Here is a 24,094-nt window from a genome sequence, read left to right as displayed (position 1 = left end):
GGAGGGATTAAGGAAAAGCCTATTAAACATCAAATTAGGATATGATTTTACAAATTAAGCACCAAAACTTCATGTTATACAACAAATTTCACAGAAAAAGTAGCTCAATATGAAATAATGCTATGTAGTAATTACTGTATTTATGAATTTACCACCAAAATATCACGATTTATTGAAAACATCGACTACAAAAATGCGTTGGATAATCCAGAACATTGGATAAGCGAGTGTTGGATAAGTGAGACTCTACTGTATTTAACATTCTAGGGTTAGGAGGTGCCAAGTTATGGGTCAGAGGAAGACCACCTTATATACAAGGTAAGGTGACACTTCCCCTGCCCTGTACAAATAATATGTAAACATACTCTTCATTAAGGGGCTGTGGTGGCTCAGTGGGCTGAACTGCTAAGCTGCAGAACTTGCAGCTCGAATCTGTGGATGGGGTGAGCTCCAGTTTATGCCAACCTAGCAGTTCAAAAACATGTAAATGTCAGTAGATCAATAGGTACTGCTTCGGTGGGAAGGTAGTGGCTCTTCATGCAGTCATGTCGGCCACATGATCTTGGAGGTGTCTATGTACAAGGCCGGCTCTTTGGCTTAGAAATGGAGATGAGCACCAACCCTCAGAGTTGGACATGACTAGACTTAATGTCAACGGGAAACCATTACCTTTATTGTACACCTCATTGGAGTCCAAACACCAGCATCAGTGCATGTTTCCCAGCCCTCCACTTACCTTAAAAGTTATGTTGAAACAGGTAGCAGCTGTTTTCAATAACAAATTACTTCAACATTCTGATTCCTGTACATGACATCGGCAGGAGCACATCCTTATTTGTTTGATTCTACTCTGACGTTATTTTGTGCTAGTGTCGAAGCATGGAAAAGGGATGGTGGTAATCACTGATCATATTAATCTAATAATTATTATCATTATTTAAAACTGCACCCCACTAACCCACTTGCCATGTTTGCGCCCACCCAGGCAGCTGCTCCAGTATTATTATTGATCCTAGCCAATGCTTCTTACAGTTGGATTGAACTGAACACAATCAAGCCAAGAAGCTGGAACACAAAACAACTGACCGCCTTAACAAAACTGACAGTGGTTGGGCACATTTTTTGGTCTGTGGACTGGAGGCTCATTATGATGCATGGTCCGCTCCTGCTGCCCGAACTCAGCCAACATGGATTTTAGCAGTTTCTATTCTGCTCTTGTCTGCCTATGGTTTAATCCCAGTTGTAGCAGTTAAGCCTAATACTGGTGTGATGTGAATATTTTGTGAGCTTGTGATTTTAAAGTGTGCAATAAGTTAACTCTAGTCAAAGATGGGCTCTTTGTCCTATCCATCAGACTCTAACGGTTACCTACTGGAGTCTAATACTGCCACCTTGTTTTTCCTTCCTGGTGCTTTGATCATTTTGATGCTGAGGAAAAATGAGCTCAGACTAATCAGACAAGAGACAGACTTTAGAGAGGAACTTTTGGAGGAAAAACTCAACAACCTGGTGCTGTGAAGTGTTTGTGCAACTTGCAAATGTAACCTACTTCTCATATCACTTAAATTATTCATCAAACTTCTAAGTCTGTGCATGGGAACAGAGCGGCAGATTACCATTGCGAATTTGTCTCATTAAGAGTTGTCTAGATCTGCCACTTTGTCTTCGATTCAGGAGAACTTTCCACTCAGTGGAGATGGCAGACCAGAGATGGCATAGTTGCTGCCATTGTGTGTGTGTTTGTCTGAAAGTTATGAGTTGCTCTTATTGCAAATAAATAGAACACATTTCTTTTGGTTTTCATAAATGTTCATGAAATTCCAAAATATGTGGCTGGCTTATATTATGCACTTGGGAGATTTATCTAAACTTCTGATGCTTCAAAGTAAAGCCAACCTTGTGTGCATTTTTAAACTAACTATAATGACTTGGGAAGGAATGGAAGGCTGGTTAGAAAGCAAGGTATTTTTGATGAAACGAGGAATGTTATTTGGGGGATCAAAGTGATTGCCTATGTATTGTCAAAGGCTTTCATGGCCGGGATCACAGGGTTGTTGTATGTTTTCCGGGTTGTATGGCCATGTTCTAGAAGTATTCTCTCCTGACGTTTCGCCCAAATCTATGGCAGGCATCCACAGAGGTTGTGAGGTATGGAGAAACTAAGCAAGGAAGGTTTATATATCTGTGGGAAGTCCAGGGTGAGGGAAAAACTCTTGTCAGTTGGAGGCCAGGGTAAATGTTGCTGATAATCACCCCAATTTGCATTGAATGGCTACATCTACTAGCTACTTTCTGCCTGGGGGCATTCTTTGTTAACTACCCCTAGTTCCCATGTCTCAGAGTGTTGCTTCTTATTTACTGTTCTGATTTTTGAGTTATTTTTAATACTGGTAGCCAGATTTTGTTCATTTTCATGGTTTCCTCCTTTCTGTTGAAGTTGTTTCTCTGGGTGAGTTAGTCTGCAGTGCCTTTCACGTTCTTTGACTCTTGTATGGGCGCTGCATTTGGTGGTCCCTATGTAGATTTGTCCACAGCTGCATGGTATACGGTAGACTCCTGCAGAGGTGAGAGGATCCCTCTTGTCCTTCGCTGACCGTAGCATTTGTTGGATTTTCCTTGTGGGTCTGTAGATGGTTTGTAGGTTGTGCTTCTTCATCAGTTTGCTTATGCGGTCAGTGGTTCCCTTGATGTATGGTAAGAACACCTTTCCTCTGGGTGAATCTTTGTTTTGACTCTCATGGCTTGTTCTTGGCCTTGCAGCTCTTCTGATGTCTGTGGCAGAGTATCCATTGGCCTGTAGAGCCCAGTTTAGGTGGCTTAGTTCACCTTGGAGGAGGTGAGGTTCACAGATTCTTTGTGCACGGTCTGTCAGGGCTTTGATTGTGCTTCTTTTTTGACTTGGGTGATGGTTGGAGTTTTTATGAAGGTATCTATCTTTGTGTGTAGGTTTTCTGTAAACTTTGTGGCCCAATTGTTGATTGGGTTTGCGGATGACCAGAACATCTAGAAATGGCAGGGACCACCATACGCAGCGCCCAAACACGAGTCAAAGAACATGAAAGGCTCCAGACTAACTCAACCAGAGAAATCAGCCATAGCAGATCACCTGATGAACCAACCTGGGCACAGTATTTTTTTGAGAATACAGAAATGCTTGACCACTCCAACAACTATCATGTCAGCCTACACAGAGAAGCCATTGAAATTCACAAACATGTGGACAACTTCAACAGAAAGGAGGAAACCATGAAAATGAACAAAATCTGGCTACTAGTATTAAAAACCTCAAAAATCAGAACAGAAAATAAGAAGCAACACTCTGAGACATGGGAACTAGGGGCAGTTAACAAAGAATGCCCCCAGGCAGAAAGTAGCTAGTAGATGTAGCCATTCAATGCAAATGAGGGTGATTATCTGCAACATTTACGCTGGCCTCCAACTGACAAGAGTTCTTCCCTCACCCTGGACTTCCCACAGATATATATAAACCTTCCATGCTTAGTTTCTTCATACCTCACAACCTCTGAGGAGGCCTGCCATAGATGTGGGCGAAACGTCAGGAGAGAATACTTCTAGAACATGGCCATACAGCCCGGAAAACATACAACAACCCAATGATTGCCTAGTTTGGGGAAAAGCAGACATGTATATAAGTAAGGCAGGTGTGGAGATGTCAGAAAGGGGGAAATCTTTTCAAAAATCCCACCTCTGACACTGATTGCGGAGATGTGGAGGATTTTCTATTAATTAATTATATTTATATTATATATCCGCTGCCACCAATATAAAGATATTTTTATTTAAAAGCTGCCACCAAATGTCTTTATAATGCTGCCACCAAATGTTAGGGGGATTATCAACTCTTGCCACCACCATTAGAAGATTTAGCCACTGGCTACTTAGAGAGGAGACTTTTATTTTTCTTTTTTCTTCTTTATTCTTGATGTGTGTATATATGACAGACTGAGATGTTTGAGAGAACAATAACAAGTTTATTCAGGCACAGCTTAATGGTTACAATAACTTTTCTTCTTGTTTGAGGCACATTACTGAACAGTTGCAAAGTTATATTGAGGTGTTCCAAACTTCTTAAAACGTCAGTTCTTTCTCCACTAACAGACTACCTTAAAATAAGCTACCAAACTTATTTTATCCCTGATCCCCTAACTTAGGATCAGCCTTCCCTGAGCTTCAACAGAGCCCAGACTACCTAAAATAAGTCATCAAACTTATTTTAGAATTGACTCAAAATCCCACATTTGAGCGACCCTCATCCTCCAACTGAGAATTGGACTTCCCTGTGGTTCGCTGACCACAGACACTGACTGACTGACTGACTGACTGAGTTTCCCTCCAAATTCTGCTCTCTCTTCAGCTAACCCAGTTGGCTCCGCCCCCTTCTCCATGGCAACCAACTCATGGTGCAGAGTAACTGAAATATTAACCTTTTTAAAAACACAGTTAAACATGGCATCTGTAAACTAAAATTCACACTTCGTTACAGCAGGATACATGAGAAGCGAGCAGAATTAAATAACAATGAGGACCTCACAAACATTGTCACATTTCTACCAACCTATTAAAATGTTGTTCATTGTCTTCACAGTCTTGTGGACTCTGTTTGGAAGTTTGCTTGTGAGCTTTTTTCCCTGGACTTGTGAGCTCTGGTTGAGCACATGGTTTGAGGAGGAGGGGACACTGCTAAGAAGAAATGAGCGAATGATTTGGTTTGAGGTAGAGCTATATAGTTGATCTCACAACTTCAAAGACTTATAAACACAAACTCATTAAGAGGGAGAGTAAATGGGTGTTTTGTGCAGATGTTTAGTGGGGGGACAATTTATGAGAAGAAGGTCCAGGGAGCTGTGCCACAGCATACTCAGGACAAAAAAGCATGGATTGTTCTGCGGTGGCCTGCAACATTTGTACTATGATTGTTTTCCTCCATGATGATGCAAAAAGTTGTCCCAACATCATGTCCAAACTGGCCTGTGTGGTGGAAAAGAAGGCAGAGAGCTTGACACTTAACTACTACACTCTGACTCATGAAAGATCATTAGGGATTTTAGGACACAGCAGATCAAATTGTGCTAGAAGGGTAACAGAGATGAGATTTAGCTGGAGATGACTGAAACTACCAAATTGAGAAGGCAAGTACTGGGAAGAATCCAGAACCATGGAGTTACACAACTGATTTCAGGCCTTCCCTTTGGGCAGTGATTCTGTGCCATAGATATAGGAAGCACAAGCTTCAGAGAGCATGCCCATGGTAGGTTTTGTAGATGGAAGACTTTCATGCGTTTCCCAGAAAAAGAGGAGAAACAACTTTTGTAGTGTCTCTCTACTGAAGAGACAGAAGCAGTAATGTCTGAATCTGGCAGCATGCTTAGAGCTGTTTCTTTTTCTTGATAAGAATGTGTTTACTAGGAATTTCACAAAATTCTCAACTTTTACCTGTGCAGCAGAGTCACTTTCCACTCGTATATTTTAGTAAGGTTTGTGATCATATGATGTGGTTCAGTAGTCAGAGAGCCGCCTTATCATATTGCCCTTGGCAAATTGCACCTTTTGAGGCCAAGTTTCTGGGAGTTTCAGGTCTTGGGGTGACTGCAGTCAGGGGATGACTATGTTTTTCTGAGCCTCTGAGAAGAGAGTCGTATGGAGAAGAAAAAAAATGTTTGCATGATAAATGATTTACTCATTATAGATCCCTAGCATATAGTAAATGAGTAATATCCAGAATGTGTACTGGGTTGCTGACCGTTTTGGTACAACAGATGTGAGTATTTCCGTATACTCTGATAGCATGACTTAGCTAAGAGCATCTGCCTTCTTTAATTGCTCTTGATCTTCAGATCAACTCTAACCTGGCACAGTTTAATCAAAGAATCAGATTGCTTCTGCGACTTCTGCATTTTGCTTAGAAGACGGAATGAATTCTTTATAAATATTACAGCTATTGTTTCATTGGAGGGATAATGTCTAGCATATATGCTTTTAGCTTTTTCATGCCAGCTGTTAATGTGACTCCCTTGTAACATCTTGAAAGTACCTCTTTTCTTGAACTGTGGAGTGGTATTCTTAACTGCTGAGATTCTTTCTCTGCTCTGTTCCAGGTCAACATGGACTCCTAAGGGAGATTACATTGCCTCCAACACAGATGAGTGCACTGCCACTCTGATGTATGCAGTTAATCTCAAACAATCTGGCACCGTCTCCTTTGAGTACATCTACTCAGACAGCAGCATCGTCTTTGAGTTCTTTGTATGTTTCCCACAACTTGTCTCGATTTGTATTACTGTATGCTGTTGAAAATGTACGATCTTACAAAAATTATCACCTCTGCATATGTAATCATATACATAAATAAAGTGAACTTTATTTTTTTCATACATTGACTAAGAGGCCATCTTAGACTATGTAAGAAAAAAATAAAGTTCATTTTCAAAGCTGAGGGGAAGGATTTCTGAGATTTAAAACTGATACTGAAAGGCAATAGATATTCATGTTTCCAGTCAGCTGTCCATATTTGCAGGGTTTAACTTTTGCAAATTTGATTATTCACAGATTTGAATATGTTCTTTCTAGAAATCTCTATGCCCCTCAGCTTCTTGTAGAAGCTATGGTCAGGTTCCGCCAGAGGTTAACTGTATAATCATGCTGGAAGACCTAAAGATTTTAAGAGAGAAGACTTCTCTAAACTTTTGTAGTACCTCCAGAATAGTTATATGGTCAACTTCCAACCAAAATTCACCATAGAGTCATATTGGAGAATCTGAAGATTCCTAGAGAGATGTTCTCTCAGGTAAAAAAAAATATTTTCTCACTTTTGTGGAGGTATTATGCCCATAATCACAGCAAATTGAGAGGGCCAACTGTAATTTAATGACACACAGTAGCTTCTTTACCTGTCTACTGCGCCATTCTTTCTAGTATAGTTCTTGGCCAATTCATTTTGATAGGAATAGTTTTTTGCATTCCTTCTTAATATATAATAGTAATTTCCTTACATTCCAAAGATAATGTGTGTTTAAAAAAACCATAATTTTTTGGGGCAGCTTTTCTTCCCTATTCACTATAATGACAACCAAAAGACTTCATAGAATTGAATCATAGAGTTGGAAGAGACCACATGAGCCATCCAATCCAACCCCTACCAGGCAGGAAAAACACTGTCAAGGCACTCCTGACAGACAACATTTGCACCTGAATTTAGGTTGACAGAACTCATACAACATTACTGTCTTTAAATTGCTTTGTAGTTGACTTAACAATACTCAAGTATTTTGTGATTATTTTGTTTACAGAGGTGTTTCTACTGTATTTTACTGATTTTACTGTATTTTACTTGGTTTTAAGGAAGTGGTGAGCTAGTGCATTAAATGAACATAAAATGATTCAAAGTATTTGTTACAATTCTAATAAGATGCTCTAACTCACTAGAGCATTTGTCCTAGAATTCACTTTGTAGGAGCCCAAATAAACTTATCACATTTTATCCTTCATGTTTTCATTGATAAGGCATTCTTTCTGCGTTATTAAATTTGGCTCATACAAAGGGTTTTTCTTCCACCTGCAGAAGGTGGGACATGGCTATTAACCTTTTGGTTGATATCTTAAGTAAATCCAGTCAATTACTTTCCTTATTCTAGATTTTCATTTGTTGCAGATTCAGAATGATCAGTGCCAGCCCACAGTAGAGGAATCACGATGGATGACGACCACAGAGAAAGGGTGGGAGGTGCACAGTGTAAGTGAAGAAGTTAATTCATAGATGGTCATGATGCTTGTAATAATAATAATTATTCTTGTAGACCAATGGTTGTTAATGCTTTGTAGAAAATCTGTACATTCTTTTAAACAGTCTCAAAATCGCAAATAGTACACCATTTCAATATTGTAACTTTGAGTTTAATATTTGCAGGTAAAGCTGAATCGTGGCAATAATGCCTTATATTGGAGAACAACAGCCTTTTCTGTGTGGTCCAAAACTCCCAAGCCCGTGTTGGTGAGGAACATTGCAATTACAGGTTGGTTTTTTTGTTGTTGTTTTTTGTTTTTTGGGTTGGCACATGCAGTGTAGTTATTTGCCACAGTGCCTGTTGCCTCTACAGTATTGCTAGGGGCCAAAATACTGTTTTATTCACTGCAGTCCAGTCTATCTTTTCAACCCCTCCCCTCCACACATATTTTCTTCTTGTCTTCCTTAGGAGTAGCGTATACTTCAGAATGCTTTCCTTGTAAAGCAGGCTCCTACACATCCAAATTGGGTTCCTCATCCTGCCGACAGTGTCCAGCAAACTCCTTCTCTAGCAAGGGAGCAACTGCCTGCCAGCAATGTGAACCAGCAATGTATTCAGGTAACATTTTAGATGTTTCCACTGATTATCTAAACACTATAAAAGATATTGATTCCCCAACTTTAATAAGTAAAGTGTCCCACATCCCTAGCTGTTTGAAAATTTGACAACTTCATTTCACTATACTGTTGTTCAAGTTTACTTTAAACCCAATTTCTTCTGTTCTCTGTCAAAGAAAGTCATATTTTCATCAACAAAGAGTATGAGCATTCTCAGAAACTTTACATGCTCATTATAGTGTCCTGTAAATTTAGAGACAGTCCTCATCTTTCATTTCCCCCTTTCCTTGGTAACCTGGAAAAGTTTAGAGAAGTGGGTAATGGAAGCGCAAACCTGGCATACATGGTTATTAGTAATGGCAGAGGAACCTATCCAGGCTTAGTTCTTCCAAGGTGGAGATTTTCCCTAAGAACTCTCCAAAAGCTCTTGGTAACAACCAGCCAATTCTGTCAAAAAGGTTCTATAATAGTGTGCACATATATTGGAATTTTTAAATTTTCAAATTTGAAAAAAAATCCACAAATTTGAAAACTCTGGTGCCACTTTATCCTAAATTGGGGTAATTATAATGGGCAAAATGTGTTGTTTGATGCAATTTGTTAGAATACTAGAAAGCACTGGGAAGATTAATAGTGAGCTACTTGCTCCTGAGTGGTTCCTTCTCATAGAATCATAGAATCGTAGAATAGTAGAGTTGGAAGAGACCTCACGGGCCATCCAGTCCAACCCCCTGTCAAGAAGCAGGAAATCGCATTCAAAGCACCCCTGACAGATGGCCATCCAGCCTCTGCTTAAAAGCCTCTAAAGAAGGAGCCTCCACCACAGTCCAGGGGAGAGAGTTCCACTGCTGAAATGCTCTCACAGTAGGGAAGTTCTTCCTGATGTTCAGGTGAAATCTCCTTTCCTGTAGTTTGAAGCCATTGTTCTGCATCCTAGTCTCCTGGGCAGCAGAAAACAAGCTTGCTCCCTCCTCCCCATGACTTCAGGACTCAACTTGGGGAGAAGGACACGTTTAAGGGAAACATGCTTAAGACTGGTAATTGCCTGCTCCTATTACATAGGATAATTATACAAAAACTTAGACTTTGTTTCTATCAGAACCAAGTGCCTTAAGCAAATATAAGACATTATTTGTAGAACTCAACTGTTTCTAGAAGAGCAAATATTGGCACTGGAAAAGAGGATTGTGTGTGCATGCATGTATATGTACATACACATATCTTTAAAACAGCTTTCTACTTAGTTGTTTCTGTGTTTTTTTTTCATTCTATGTGACTATAACCATTGTTTCTTTCTGCAATAAAGAACCAGGTTCTTCATTATGCAAGCCACGCCCAGCCTGTACAGATAAGGATTACTTTTATACTCATACAGCATGTGATACAAATGGAGAGGTATGCAGCTTCTTTAGTTCATTCTCATTACAATGGTGACATGTTAACAGTGGGATTTTTCTAGGTTCTTATTTAGGTTTTTGAAGTGCAATACCTTTGTACCTGCTTAGAAGCATTCTGCATTCCTTGATGACTAATGCTTTTGTACCTATAGCACCACCATATGGTGATCTATTTTCAAAATTAAAGTGTACCCCTTTCCTGTTATTCCAGGGTGGTTCTGTTTGTCAAAGAGTTGTTATGCCCAGTTCTTTTTATCTTTAAAGTGGAAAGGAGGGGAGAACATGGCACAGCCACTTTCCTCTAGCTGTATCTTCATGTACTATTTCCCTCTTTTCTTACTACTGAAAGAAAGAGCAGAAGAGCAGTTCGTAATCTTTAATACTACAGGCAGGAAAGTATTTTGACACCAGAAAAATGGTTAATCACATAAGGACAAACCAGTCATCATCATTTTTATCTTCTTTTCTTTACAACCCAAAACACATGGCAAGCAATGCCTCTTTGCTTTTTTTAAGAGCACTTTTAATGATCAATGTTTGCAGATGGTTGGCATGTCCTTTAAAATGAATGCATTTTGTTCACAAAAACAGGGCTGCTTTGGGTTTTTGGCAAGCAGTGGCATTAAGACTCCATTAATTCATTGCTTTGTGACGTTGACAGTTTTCAGAATGACTCACCTATAGTACCCAACAGGTGAATCAGGTACTACAATACAGGATTTAACTGGCCTTTGACAGACATTTTTTAATGTGTAACCTGATTGTAGCTTGAAAGAAACAGAATAATTTTAATGAAATTGGGGACTGCTAGTTCTTAGAACTCTAGAGAGATTGAACTGACTCCAAGCATCAGTAATAGCAAGGATACAAATACTTCTTCTTTCACCTGTGGAGATGAGAAGCAGTAAGAAATTGTGTTGCTGAGAGGGGAAATCTTTCTCTCAGTCAAGCAGCCCACATGCAGTTCTCAAGGTCAACTGAGATGGGAGGGAAGAGAGATGAGAGCACGTTTCTTCTGAACCTCTTCACCCTGCTGTGTTTCACATCTTTTGGACTGAGTGCAGCAGGAAGCTGCTGTGTAGTCTAACATGCAACTGCTTTGAACTGTCCCCTTTCCCCCTGCAGTGCTCATTTTGCACCAATGAATTGAGTAAGAAAGCAGACTCAAAAGTCAAACTCCCCAACCCTTGCTTTATAAAGAGGGATTTAAAAATGTTAACAGACTGAAACACTTGACCCAAACCCTGCAATTACATTAAGAAACAGAAGGTGGAGAGGGAGGGACAGATTTATTCTATTCCTGACTTTTGATTGTTGTCCCATCAGCTGACATGGGTGAAGCTAACCATTTTTTCTCCTACTGGAATATCCTCACAATGCTTTTTGCACACATGAAGAAGAGCAGCACAGGATTAGTTTATAATATAAGCACCTCAACCTTGGGATGGATATTAGAAGCTTTTTTCCTACTATAGTAGATCATTAGCCCTTCTATCTCAATATTCTTTACCTGTATTGTTAGTGGCTCACTGTGGTTTAAGACAGGTGAACTTGGAGAGACCAAGGGCTGGATTTAGAATCCACTTGCATACAAAAAAGATGTACTGTCACTGTCCGTCCCTTATTTCTCCTCACCATGTCAAGAGACAATTCTGCAAAATTCTCAGCTTCACCATTGCTTTCTTCAGTCACATGATCTCTGTGGTGGTGTTCTGGAGATCTTCAGTAAGGCTGCCAGCCTCAACAGAAGCATGTGGCATAGTCCAGCATCTGAAAGAAATGATGTTGTTGTGCTAAGGAGTGACAGGGCCTAAACATAACACATTCAAAGCAACACTGTTACCCCTAATAATTTGTTCATTTTTTGAATGAGGTGGCAGTGGAAGAACAACATTAACACGAGTCCTCTTGCTGTGATGAGGAATAGACTGTATTAATTATTCATTATGCTGACTTTCATTTAAACTAAGGGTGAGAGTTCTGCATAGTTAACAGCTGACAAATTGGCCTGAACAGCACCCATTCCAATGCTGAAATTATGTTATTTAAGAAGCCACACTGTAGCAACTATCATAAATGTTACTGGGAGCCACCTGAACTCCCTGTGGCGGGCAGAAGCAGCTCACATTGCTGAGTACAGTGACCTGAATTTCAGCATCAGAACTTGGAGGCAGCGGCACATGAAGCCTTGTGCTACTCTGAGAAACATGGGAAACATTTGTCCAACAGTTAAAAAGACAAAAAACAAAAAAAAATCTACTCCACATAACTTATATAAATATGAGTGGCAATGATAAATTAAGAGGCAAGTTGCCCTTTTCAGAAGCACTGATGCTGGCATTTTCCAGGCTGAGTATAATAGTAACATAATGAATTACTTTAGAAAATCAGCAGTTCAAACTGTTTAAGAAATAACCACTGTGCATGACTCCAAAACAAGTATGGAAATAATGTGACTTTCCAGCTATTATTGAAATTATTATTATTATTATTATTATTATTATTATTATTATTATTATTATTATCTCACAGATTTTTTTTCCTGGAAGTTCCTTTGTTAATAATTCCTGTTTATTTTCCCTTGAAAATTTAGGCTTATTTCTTTAATTCACATCATATGTTCTCATGTGCACACAGACTCCTTATTGCCTTCCTCTTGAGTTAGAACAATTTAAAGGTAAAGGTAAAGGTTTTCCCTATCGTTAAGTCCAGTCATGTCTGACTCTGGGGTGTGGTGCTCATCTCCATTTCTAAGCCGAAGAGCCGGCGTTGTCTGTAGACACCTCCAAGGTCATGTGGCCGGTATGACTGCAGGAACGCCGTTACCTTCCCGCCAGAGTGGTACCTATTGATCTACTCACATTGGCATGTTTTCGAACTGCTAGATTGGCAGGAGCTGGAGCTAACAGCGGCCGCTCATGCCGCTCCCGGGGCTTGAACCTGGGACATTTCGGTCTGCAGCTCAGTACTTTAACACACTTTGCCACCGGGGCTCCTATTACAATTTAAGTTGTATGGAAATCATGTGACTTTCCAGCTGTTATTGAAATTATTATTATTATTATTATGATAATTAGGATGATGATAATTATTATTATTATTATCATCATCATCATTGACACAAAGACATAGTATGACACAGGAGAGATAAAAATAACACGAGGCACAAGGCAAGGATGCCCTATGTCGCCTATAGTATTTGCAATGGTAATGGAATTACTGGCTAATGTAATAAGAAAAGACAAGGAACTAGAAGGCATAGGAACAAAGTTAGGAAAAAATAGCTTATTTGCGGACGACACATTGATAACAATTAAGGAGATACTGAAGAAAATGGAAATAATTAAGAAACATTTAACAGAATTTGAATGGGCGCCCGGATTGAAGATAAATTGGAATAAATCAGAAGCAATATTATTTAATTATACCAAGCAGGAGGAAGAGGAGTTTAAAAACCAAATGGATATAAAAGAAATGAGAATATGCATAAAAGAAAATATAAAATACCTTGGAATAACCATAACCAAAGATCTAAAATCTATAGAAAGGAAAAACTAGAAGAATTAGGAAAAGATATGGAGGGGAAGTTAAAGGATTATAACAATCTACGATTATCATGGTTCGGCAGAATAGCCTTAGTAAAAAAAATGAAAGTCTTACCCAAAATAAATTTCTTGTTCAGAATTACACCATTAATGATTTCAGAAAAGGAAACAAATAAATGGCAACAAATGATAAACAAATATTGCAATAATGGTAAAAAGAACAGATTAAACAAACAACTTTGGTACAAACCCCAAAAAGAAGGAGGACTGGGCCTTCTGAATATAAAAAAATATTATGAGGCAAACCAATTAAGATATGTAGTAGAGAAGATGATGGGCGGAGAACGTTTGGAATGGATGGCATTAGGGAATAAGGCAATTGAGTGGAGAAAGGATAACATATTCTCTAAGGAAATCTCAAAGAAAGAGATAAAACAAATTGGAAATATATATTAAGAAATATAATGGAAATATGGAGCAAATATAAAGGGCAGTTAATCAATAAGAATTCAGTTTTAACACTGATAATAATGGAAAAAGATTTCCCAAAGGAACTAAAAGGAACGCTAGATAAAGAATTAGAAAAAAGGGAATTAAAAAGGGTGGGAAATTGGATAGAACAAAACATGGAAAAGGTAAAAATGAGAGAAGAATTGAGAGGTATAAACATTTCTTGGTTTCATTGGATTCAATTAGAAAAATGGAATGAAAACTGGTGGGCCCGAAATAAAACTGGAAAGCAAATGATGCAGTTTGAAGAATTAATAATAAAAGCATTAAAAAGAGAAAATAGTGAGCCATTAAAAGGAACAACAAGTAAAATATATAAAATATTAATTAAAGACATAGGAAAAAAGACAAGATTAACATTAAGAGAATCATGGGAGGAGAAAGTAGGAACAAAGATAACGGAAAAAGAATGGGAGAAGATATGGAAAACAAGACAATTAAAAACATGTCAATTAGAATAAAAGAAAATTATTGTAAACTAATTTGGAGGTGATATTTAACACAGAGGAGATTAAATATGATGAATAAAAACAATAATGAAAAATGCTGGTGGGGGTGCCAGGAAATTGGAACCTACATGCATATGTGGTGGAATTGTAAACATGTAAAAGATTTTTGGGAATTGGTTATAAGGGAAATAGAAAATATTATGAATATAAAAATTAGAAGAAATCCAGTGGAAATATTACTTTTAATTAAAAAACACGATGAGAAAGATAAGAGGGAAAAAATTTAATAGATATGCTATTAACAGCAGCTAGATTACTAATTGAAAAATATTGGAAAGGAGAAATGAAAATACAAATTAGTGAATGGTATAAAGAAGTTTGGAGAATGGCACTGAATGACAAGCTAACTTCAAATTTAAAAGTAAAGAAGGGATTATGGGGGAAAAATGACTTCAAAGGTATTTGGAGAAAATTTCTAGAAAAATTATTGGAAAAAAGAAGACGGGAATTTACCTCCAAATGAAGAATTGAACTTTTGGTGGGACTACAGAAGAAGAGATGGCTCTGGAGGAGGGGAGGACATGGGTGAATGTAAATAAAAGAGGGGGAAATGTATAGAATATGTATATTTAACTGTAACCTTTTCTCAAATAATAACAACAATAAAAAATGACACAGGAAACGAGATCTATATGCTGGATTTCGTATTACAAAATCACAAGTCGAACACTTCCTAAGTGTTTAGGACTGTGTGATGTATTTTCGGATGATGCGTGCAGATCCCAGTAAGGTGGCCTTTTGCAGTTGATAGATGGTAATTTTGTTAATGTTTATTGTTTCCAAATGCCGGCTGAGATATTTTGGCACGGCATCCTGTGTGTCGATTACCACTGGGACCACCTGTACTGGTTTATGCCAGAGACTTTGCAGTTCGATCTTGAGGTCCTGATAACGGCTGAGTTTTTCCTGTTGTTTTTCATCAATGCGACTGTCACCTGGTATGGCGACATCAATAATCCAAACTTTTTTGTTTTCCACAGCCATGAGGTCTGGTGTGTTGTGTTCCAAAACTTTGTCAGTCTGGATTTGGAAGTCCCACAGTATTTTTGTGTGTTCATTTTCCATTACCTTTGCAGGTTTGTGATCCCACAAGTTCTTTATTGCTGGTAGGTGGTACTTGTGGCATAAGTTCCAATGAACCATTTGGGACACATAGTTGTGCCCCTGTTTGTAGTCTGCCTGTGTGATTTTCTTACAGCAGCTGATGATATGATCGATAGTTTCATCAGCTTCCTTGCACAGTCTGCATTTTGGGTCACTGGCTGATTTTTTGATCTTGGCCTTAATTGCATTTTTTCTGATGGCTTACTCCTGGGCTGCAAGAATCAGGCCTTCTGTCTCCTTCTTCAGGGTCCCATTCGTGAGCCATAGCCAGGTCTTCTTCTTATCAACCTTTCCTTGAATTTTGTCAAGGAACTGCCCATGCAATACTTCGTTGTGCCAGCTGTCAGCTCTAGTTCGTAGTGCAGTTTTCTTGTACTGATTTTTTGTCTGCTGTGCTTTGAGGAGTTTCTGATTTTTTACTTCAATCAAAGCAGGTTCTTCACTTTCCTTTACATATTCTGCCAGAGCATGTTCTTCTTCTTTGACTGCTTGTTTTACTTGTAAGAGTCCTCTGCCACCAGATCTTCTAGGCAGATATAGCCGGTCAACATCACTGCGAGGATGAAGTGAATGATGAATAGTCATGAGTTTTGTTTTTCTGTCCAAATTGTCCAGTTCTATCTGCATCCAATTTATAATACCAGCAGTATATCTTATGACAGGTATGGCCCAGGTGTTTATGGCCTTGATGGTGTTGCCTCCATTGAGCTTGCTTTTGAGAATTTTTCTGACCCTTTGAGTGTATTCTTTGCTGACCACAGTTTTACATGTTGTTGTTGTTGTTGTTGTTGTTGTTGTTGTTGTTATGTTTATTTATTCTACAAGGTTCTAGAATCCCAAATAATTAGCTTTCCTAAAAGTAATGATGTACTGGCTTAAATTCCTGCTTCAACTTAAATTGTTCTAACTCAGGAGGAAGACAATAAGGAGTTTGTGTGCACATGAAAATGTATGATATGAATTAAAGAAATAAGCCTACATTTTCAAGGGAAAATAAACAGGAATTATCAACAAAGGAATTTCCAGAAAAAAATCTGTGAGATAATGATAATGGCATAAAAATACTTACGGTTGTAGCTTTGTTGTTTGTGGTGATGATCAAATGCCAATGAATGTAGCTCTCTTGGCTTTGTTTTGCTGCTTGTGTATGTGTATGTACATTTGCCTTCAAACTGCCTATCAACCTATGGTGACCCTATGAATTATGTTTTTTCTTTAAAGAAAAAATAGTCAGAGGTGGGTTTCCTTGCTCTGAAATTCAGCCTGAGGCACATGGTATTCCTTGGCAGTTCCCCTTCCCAGTATGAAACAGGCCTGACTTTGCTGAGCTTCCAAGATCAGAGATAATTTAGTGCCTTCGGGATGTTAGGCACTTCCGTTTACAATATCTATCTCCTTTTCTGATTATAATAATTAAAACATATGTATGAACATGAAGAAGGACAACAGGAAATGAGATGCATTCTTTCTTCCTAGAGGAAAATAATGGTTTAACTGCCTGCTTAAATTGGCATAGATAAAGGATTGCTATATATATATAAAAGAAAGGTCTTGTGGCATAAAGAAAGTTCACAGAGAATAGTTAGTTTATTGTTTGGGAAGGAATAATTGAAATCATGTCCCAAAAAAATTGAAGACAGGTTCTGGCACAGAACAAGAGCTTCAGAGATTTGCAAGTACTGTACTGTTCACTTTCTGCTGCAAAGAACAGTTAACAGCTGAGCAAATAAGGAATTGCATTTATCCTTGTCTCCAAAGCACAGTAATGGAAAAGACTAGTAAAACGTGTTCTGTATTTAGAAAATGCACTTATCAACCCTCCTTCCTTCATCTGTCATGATATACTATCTTGCCAATTATTTTATTCATTTTATTTATATCGCCAGCAGTTAGCTACTCTGAGTCCCTCAATGAGGGAAAGGGGGCATGGTATAAGCAAAGTAAATTATTAAATAAAATAAAATATATCCTGCCTTTCTCCCAGCATGGTACAAATCCAGCCAGTTCAAAGCTTAATTGACAATAAGTCTTTGTGCAGGTTTAACTTTAGTTCTATTTCAGTTTTGAAAAGCACACAAATAAGTCTTATGAGGCTTGGTTCTGCTTGATATCCAGCCAAATCTGATATCTGATATAGGGGAATCGATCTTTTTGCACTCTAATGTGTTGTTGAAACATTTGGTATTAATAGCTTTATATCACTTTGTCTTCACAGACTCAGCTAATGTACAAATGGGCTGAGCCAAAGATCTGTAATGAAGATCTTCCAAAGGCTGTCAAATTGCCCCCGTCGGGCATAAAAACTGTGTGTCCGCCTTGCAACCCTGGATTTTTCAAGACAAATACCAGTTCCTGTGAGCCCTGCCCATATGGAACTTATTCGAATGGGTCTGGTAATGCTATTCCATTGTTACCTTTTGAGTCTGGCAAAAGTTATTACATGAATTATGTTCCTTAAAAATTCTGAAACTGGTAGGGATCTCTACAATTATCAGTGCAATGCACTCCCTAAGCAGCAGAGACTTGGGATTTAAAGCCTCTATTTTAATTGTGCCTTCTGGACTCAGAAGTTATAAAAAACAAGTCTAGTCCTGTTTGTGCGAGCTTTGTTCCCACTCTTTGGTTTCTTCATCATTAATTCTAATTATCTATATTTTTTATCAGTGGCAGCAGAGTAATGGGACTGAAAAGAGCACCAGGAAAATTGCTGCTTGATCTATTTCGACTAAAGAGAGGCAGCTGTGATCCTTCAGATTTTGGGGTGGGTGTGGGACTACAATTGCCATCAGTCATATTAGCATAGCCAGTATAGCCTGAAATGCCTGAAAAGTTGTTGTAGCCAATTCATGATTTACACTGGTTTCTTCTCCCTACTTACCTCACTTAATTTTAAGCAATGGTGAATGGAGCCCTCTTTTTGGTGTGAATTTCATAGAGTTGTACAGAGAGTGCTACTGGTTTCTTCATGAACTTGACTGCACCCAACCATTTTGGAAATGAAAAAAAAAATCACCATGTAATTGCTTTCTATTTTTTAATCACAACCTACAAGGTGATCTACTCTTGTGAAAGCAGGAACATTATTGAATTTTAGAAAAGGAATATAATTTTTCTAATGTACCTTAGATATGGTAAACTAAATCACTTTACCACATAATATTGAGCGAAGAAACTCAGCTACTCTTCATGAGAACTCAAACATATTATGGTATTAGTTGAGTATCTCTTATCTGGAATTCCAAAATACTCTCAAAGCTGCCACATGAATGACTGTGATATTGACCCCTTTGCTTTCTGATGGTTCAATATATACAAACTTTGTTTCATGTACAAAATTATTAAAATATTTGTATAAAATTACCTTCAGAGTATGATTGTAGGATGTATATGAAACATAAATAAATTTCATCTCCACTATATCTTCTAGTTATGCAAGTATTTTAAAAAATATGAAATAAAAAACACAACTGATCCTAAGCATTTTGGAGAAGGGATTCTCAAGCTGTACTATTAAAGTTGTCTCTGTAGTATATTTTTATTCATGTATTTCAAAACGAATTTCAGCATGATACATGTGAAGGGATGTTACTAGCCACTTAGTAATAGTTTTCTCCTAGGGCAGTCTTTGTCAACCCGGTAAGCTCCAGATATTTTGGCTTACAGTCCCCCTTGCCTCTGCTCACTGATGATGCCAGTTAGATTTGACTTTTGTTGTTCCAAATATTTAGAGAATAATCACTTACTACATTCAGGAGTTGGGAATGCATTCAGGAAGCTGCATTTCCTACTGAGATCTAATAATGCTATTTCCTTCTGTTCCCAGGTTGTGTTAACTGTCCTATCGGGACTGAGCCAGCACTAGGTTTTGAATATAAATGGTGGAACACTCTGCCCTCTAACATGGAAACAACAGTCCTCAGTGGAATTAGTTTTGAATACAAGCAAATGACAGGTACCTTCATGACATACTGTTATACAGCATATATGGAATGGATATACTTTTTAGTGTGCCAACTACATTCTTTGATGATATGCAAAGTCCTTTCCATTTTTTTTTATTATGCAGCCTGTTTACTCACATGCAATTAAACTGTGGGGCTGACTAGCTCTTCTTGTTGGAATCAGTTGTTAATTACCAATGTGGTGCAATGAGTGTAAAGTGGATTTGGGTAGAAAATCACCATTTCTCAGTCTCATTCTCTGAGAATGTGGTATAATAGTTTGAACATTCGACTCTGGGTTGCAGGGTTTGAATTTCTGCTCAGCTATAGAAACCCACTGGGTGGCCTTGGACAAATTATACACTCTCACCCTCAGAGGAAGGCAAAGGCTAACTCCCTCTGATCAAATCCTGCTGAGACAACCCCATGATACAATTACCTTAAATCAGAAACTACTTGAAAGACACAATAATGAGAACCATCTCCCAGTCAACTTACTTCTTACTAGATGGATATAAAAATAAAATGGAAAACCAAATAGTGAATGCCTTATAAAGTCCTTGAAGAAAAACAGGAAGGGATAGAAAAGTAATCAATATGATGAAGTTGAATATTGCAAGTATTTAGAAGTTGACTTACATAAGCTCTACAAATAAAAAAAATCATAAATATTAATCAGTATGTGCTCAAGTTGGAATATAAACCTCTGTGTGATTGTAAATAACTGATTAAGAGCCCAAGAGGTGATTTTTCTCTTATCTTCTCTAGCTGTTTGCTGGGGGAAATTATTCTTCTGGAAGGATAACTATGGGCTTTAGGCTTGCTCGGAAAGCACTGTCAATGAAAATATCAATTCACTTAGTACTTAGTATTAGATTTTTAAGAGCAGCGCATTTTAATTCACCTGAAAGGATAGGAAAAGAATGTGTGTAAAAACCACCTAGTCAAAATAGAAGTTATTTTCTTAACAAGCCATTCTGGAAAGTGATACAGGTATCAAGCTGGAAATTGCATTCAGTGTCTGCCACAGACAATAGTTCTGTGTCCCCTTCGTTCAACTGTCCTGATAACTTATAATATTACAAAACTGTTACTACCATGTGAATTTTCCTAACCATGTGAGTACCTAAAAAGTGAATATAGAACAGGTCAAGAAACACTCATTGTGGTAAAAATCTTGCTGACATTCTAGCAATGTGATCATATAAAACAGAGACAGAGAGTTGTTGCTTTCAGCAGCTGCCATCATTCAACGTTTATGAAATTCTGTTCTAGCCTTGATGAAATGTACATGTTTAAGGAATTATGGTACCTATTTGATCTGATAGAATCATGCTCAGAAATACTCTTTTTTAAAAAGAAACTATAGTTAGATTTTGATTGCTTCTTTCAGGATGGGAAGTGGCTGGTGATTACATCTACACAGCAGCAGGAGCTTCTGACAATGACTTCATGATTTTGACATTGTTGATTCATGGATTCAAGTGAGTATTCACAATTGTTGGTGTTGGTAAGGCAATACAGTCAAAATGCAATAGGTGCAGTAAAATATTGCACGCAGCAGTGTTTCTTCTTCCAGTGAGAGTGTTGTGCTTACAATAATTCCACAGTTCTTAATTTATTATTCTCAGTAATGCATAGCAACTGAAAGAGTAGATGAGGGATTGAATTCCTATTTTGTGTAACTGATGGTGGTGTGGAAACTGAGGTTTCCATAAATCTCCTCGACAGTTCCCCTTTGCGACCTAGGAAAATATGTTTTCTGAGTACACAGGAAAACATCTGTTTTCTGAGCACAAGGCTATCTTGCTCTGCTGACCCCATCAAATAAATCAGCCACAGCCTTCTTTCAGTTCAGAAGAGTGGCTTTAGCTTTATTTACATTTTTCACTACACTATATACAGGATCACACTTATACTTCTACAAGAGAGTGAACAATGGCAGGTTAGATCATAATATACTCTTTCTTATCTCTCAAACAGCCAACATGGAGATGACATGAAGGTCAATTTTAGGAATGCACTCTCCTATATCCTAAGCCTTTTATTACTGGTTTCTACACTGCAGGCTTAGAAGAATGGTTGTTTACTTATGCACATATTTCTCAACCATCTATATCACAATAGTAACAACCTGTTATGTGTATGAACTGTGTATAGCTGCTACATGCTCTCTATAGTCAAGCACTGAATTCTTTTTGAGTAAGAACCCTTAGCTTCTTCAAATGTATTGCAAATTAGAATACAGTACAACCTCCATATCTGCAGAACAGGTATCTGTAATTTCTTTTATCCACATGCAACAAATTACCATATATTTTCTTTAGGCATTTTTGTGTCATCTGTTAGGTTCCAGTGTGACTCTATTGTATTCTTACACCAGAAATCCTTCATTTAGAGTTTGTTATTATCTACAGTTCCACATATCCATGCAAATTCCTGAAACATATCCTTCACAAATATGTTCTAATTTCTCACCGCTGAAGTGAGAACCACTAACTGAGTGCATCCACCTTTAGGCATTCCTGCTCTCTTTCACTGTCCTCTGCTAAGTTCTCACTAATATTTCAAACAGTTAATGCCATCTGGGTTTTCTTGTCCTTTTACAGTCTTCCACAAACGGTAATGGAGGATTCTGAAAATAAGAAGATAGCACAAATAACATTTGTCTTTGAAACTATCTGCAGTATGAATTGTGAGCTTTATTTCATGGTGGTGAGTTTTTTTCCAATTAACTTATCCATCTAAAGTAGATAAGTTTTCTTTTGATCTACTCTGCTTGAGTTTCTGAGCTCTCAGCCATAGGACAAGACAGCCTACAAAAGGAATAAAATTCCTTCTTCTCTGCAATCCATGAAAGACTGGCAATTTTAAAAATGTCTTTATAATTTCTGGAACTTTAAACTGAAAAGCTGTACATTCCTTCCTTGATTAATTTATGCTATATCTTTTTTCCTCTCAACCCAACCCCACTTTCCTCCCCAGTCAGAAGCTGAACAGAGTGGATGTAGAAAAATGTATTCAATTAAAAATATGTATGTAGTAATCTCTCAGATTTTGTCAGGGGTTATGGATGCCGCTCATGGGGGAATTGGGAAAGCACTTCACTTATCCTGAGAATCTCTGGTTCTTTTATTCTTCCTGGATCTTTGTTTTGCCTGTGCAAAGGAAGAAGATAGAAACATGCAGCAAACAGGAAGAAGAGGGGGAACAGCTCCAGGCATGCCTACAATGTCACTTGCCTTGAAGATTCAGCTTGCCTTTCTCTGTGTGTGTGCTTTATGTTCCCATTACCCCAAAAACTGTCATATTTTCCTCAGACAAAACAGACATTTGCAGAACATCTGATAGATTTGCTGCCCAAGTGAAGTGGCATGCGGAACTAGCTCCTCCTCTTACTTACACTGCTGCAAATGTCTGTTACAGCTGGGCAAAGGAAGGAAAGTGCTCAGCAAAACAAACATGCTGCATCTCCCAAACAGCCCCCTTGCTCACCTCCTGTGGACAATGTTCACATGGCAGCCACAACTTTGGGAGGTGGGGGCAGCATTTTAAACTCGTGAATAATCAAAACCACAAGCATGAACCCACAAAAGTGGAAGGATAACTGTTAATTAAAAATCTCTCCATTGGTAATGCTAATATTGTTAATAAGATTAGTATGAGAATATTAAAAATATTGAATGTGTGTGTGTGTGTATGTATACATTATGTTGTATATGTGTGTGTGTGTGTGTGTGTGTGTGTGTGTAGATAGACAGACAGACAGACAGATCAATAGCAGATATCTTGGAGAGAGCTTGCATGGTGTATCTGGAACCTTTGACTATGACATTCTATGTTGTTAAAGAATTGAGTGTTGGACTAGGATACTAGTAGACCACAGGCTCAAATCCTTGCTTAGACATGAAATCCCCTTGGGTTATCTTGGTGAGTCATACTCTCTCAGCCTCAGAAAAAGGCAAAAACAAACACCTCCTGAACAAATCTTGCCAAGAAAACCCCATGATAGATTCACCTTAGACTTACCATAAATTGGAAATGACTTGAAGAAACACAACAACAAATGTATGTAGAAATAGACTAGAATTAGCAAATCCACAAATAGATACACAAATACAAAAAAAGAAAAATAATAAGAACGATGAAAATTTTACATTTATATTTAGATTCTCTGCAGGTCATGAATAATTGAATAAACCACAATATTTCAGTCCTTCTCCATGTTTTTAGTGGTAAAACCTACCTCAGTTTTTCAGCAATACATGTAAATAGAAATTTCTCCAAGATACTGTAGCCACTTCAGCACGTTTCCCCTCCATCTCCCTCTTTTCACTTTTCTGCAGGTGCCCCATTCTGTTGGCTATCAGATTGCCATTTGCAAAATTTTATCTCATTGCTAGCATTATTCCCCTACTTCATCCTCAGATTATGGAAGTATTACTATTTTGTATTTGTAGTAAAGAGTTCTTTAGTTGGAAATCAGTGCCTATTCCTTTTTCATTGGTCCCCTGTCATTCCCTTCCTGATAGGGTGTGAATTCCAGAACGAACACACCTGTGGAAACCTGGGTTGGGTCTAAGGGAAAGCAATCCTACACCTACATCATTGAGAAGAATGCCACCATGAGCTTCACATGGGCTTTCCAAAGGACAGCATATCATGAGGCGGTAAGGATGGTGGATTCCTTGGAGATCTGCTGCTCTTAATTATCCTTTTACATAAGTTC

The 24,094-nt window shown here is 38.1% G+C and overlaps 1 protein-coding gene across 2 annotated transcripts in view; it reads left to right on the top strand.

The window, feature by feature from the left end:
- Nucleotides 1–24,094, top strand: part of elapor1 (endosome-lysosome associated apoptosis and autophagy regulator 1) — a 97,005-nt gene that overhangs the window by 53,670 nt on the left and 19,241 nt on the right. For both annotated transcript variants that reach the window (XM_062978415.1, XM_016993334.2), the window contains exons 4-13: nucleotides 6,117–6,264; nucleotides 7,670–7,750; nucleotides 7,925–8,030; nucleotides 8,211–8,360; nucleotides 9,666–9,754; nucleotides 17,640–17,817; nucleotides 19,248–19,376; nucleotides 20,759–20,849; nucleotides 21,975–22,080; nucleotides 23,898–24,035. In XM_062978415.1, coding sequence (XP_062834485.1) covers nucleotides 6,117–6,264; nucleotides 7,670–7,750; nucleotides 7,925–8,030; nucleotides 8,211–8,360; nucleotides 9,666–9,754; nucleotides 17,640–17,817; nucleotides 19,248–19,376; nucleotides 20,759–20,849; nucleotides 21,975–22,080; nucleotides 23,898–24,035 — 1,216 coding nt within the window. The remainder of the gene's footprint in view (nucleotides 1–6,116; nucleotides 6,265–7,669; nucleotides 7,751–7,924; nucleotides 8,031–8,210; nucleotides 8,361–9,665; nucleotides 9,755–17,639; nucleotides 17,818–19,247; nucleotides 19,377–20,758; nucleotides 20,850–21,974; nucleotides 22,081–23,897; nucleotides 24,036–24,094) is intronic.

Source organism: Anolis carolinensis, chromosome 4 (genome assembly GCF_035594765.1).
Source record: "Anolis carolinensis isolate JA03-04 chromosome 4, rAnoCar3.1.pri, whole genome shotgun sequence".
Classification (NCBI taxonomy): domain Eukaryota; kingdom Metazoa; phylum Chordata; class Lepidosauria; order Squamata; family Dactyloidae; genus Anolis; species Anolis carolinensis.
Note: the sequence above shows the minus strand (reverse complement) of the source record. Positions and strands in the feature narration are given on the sequence as shown.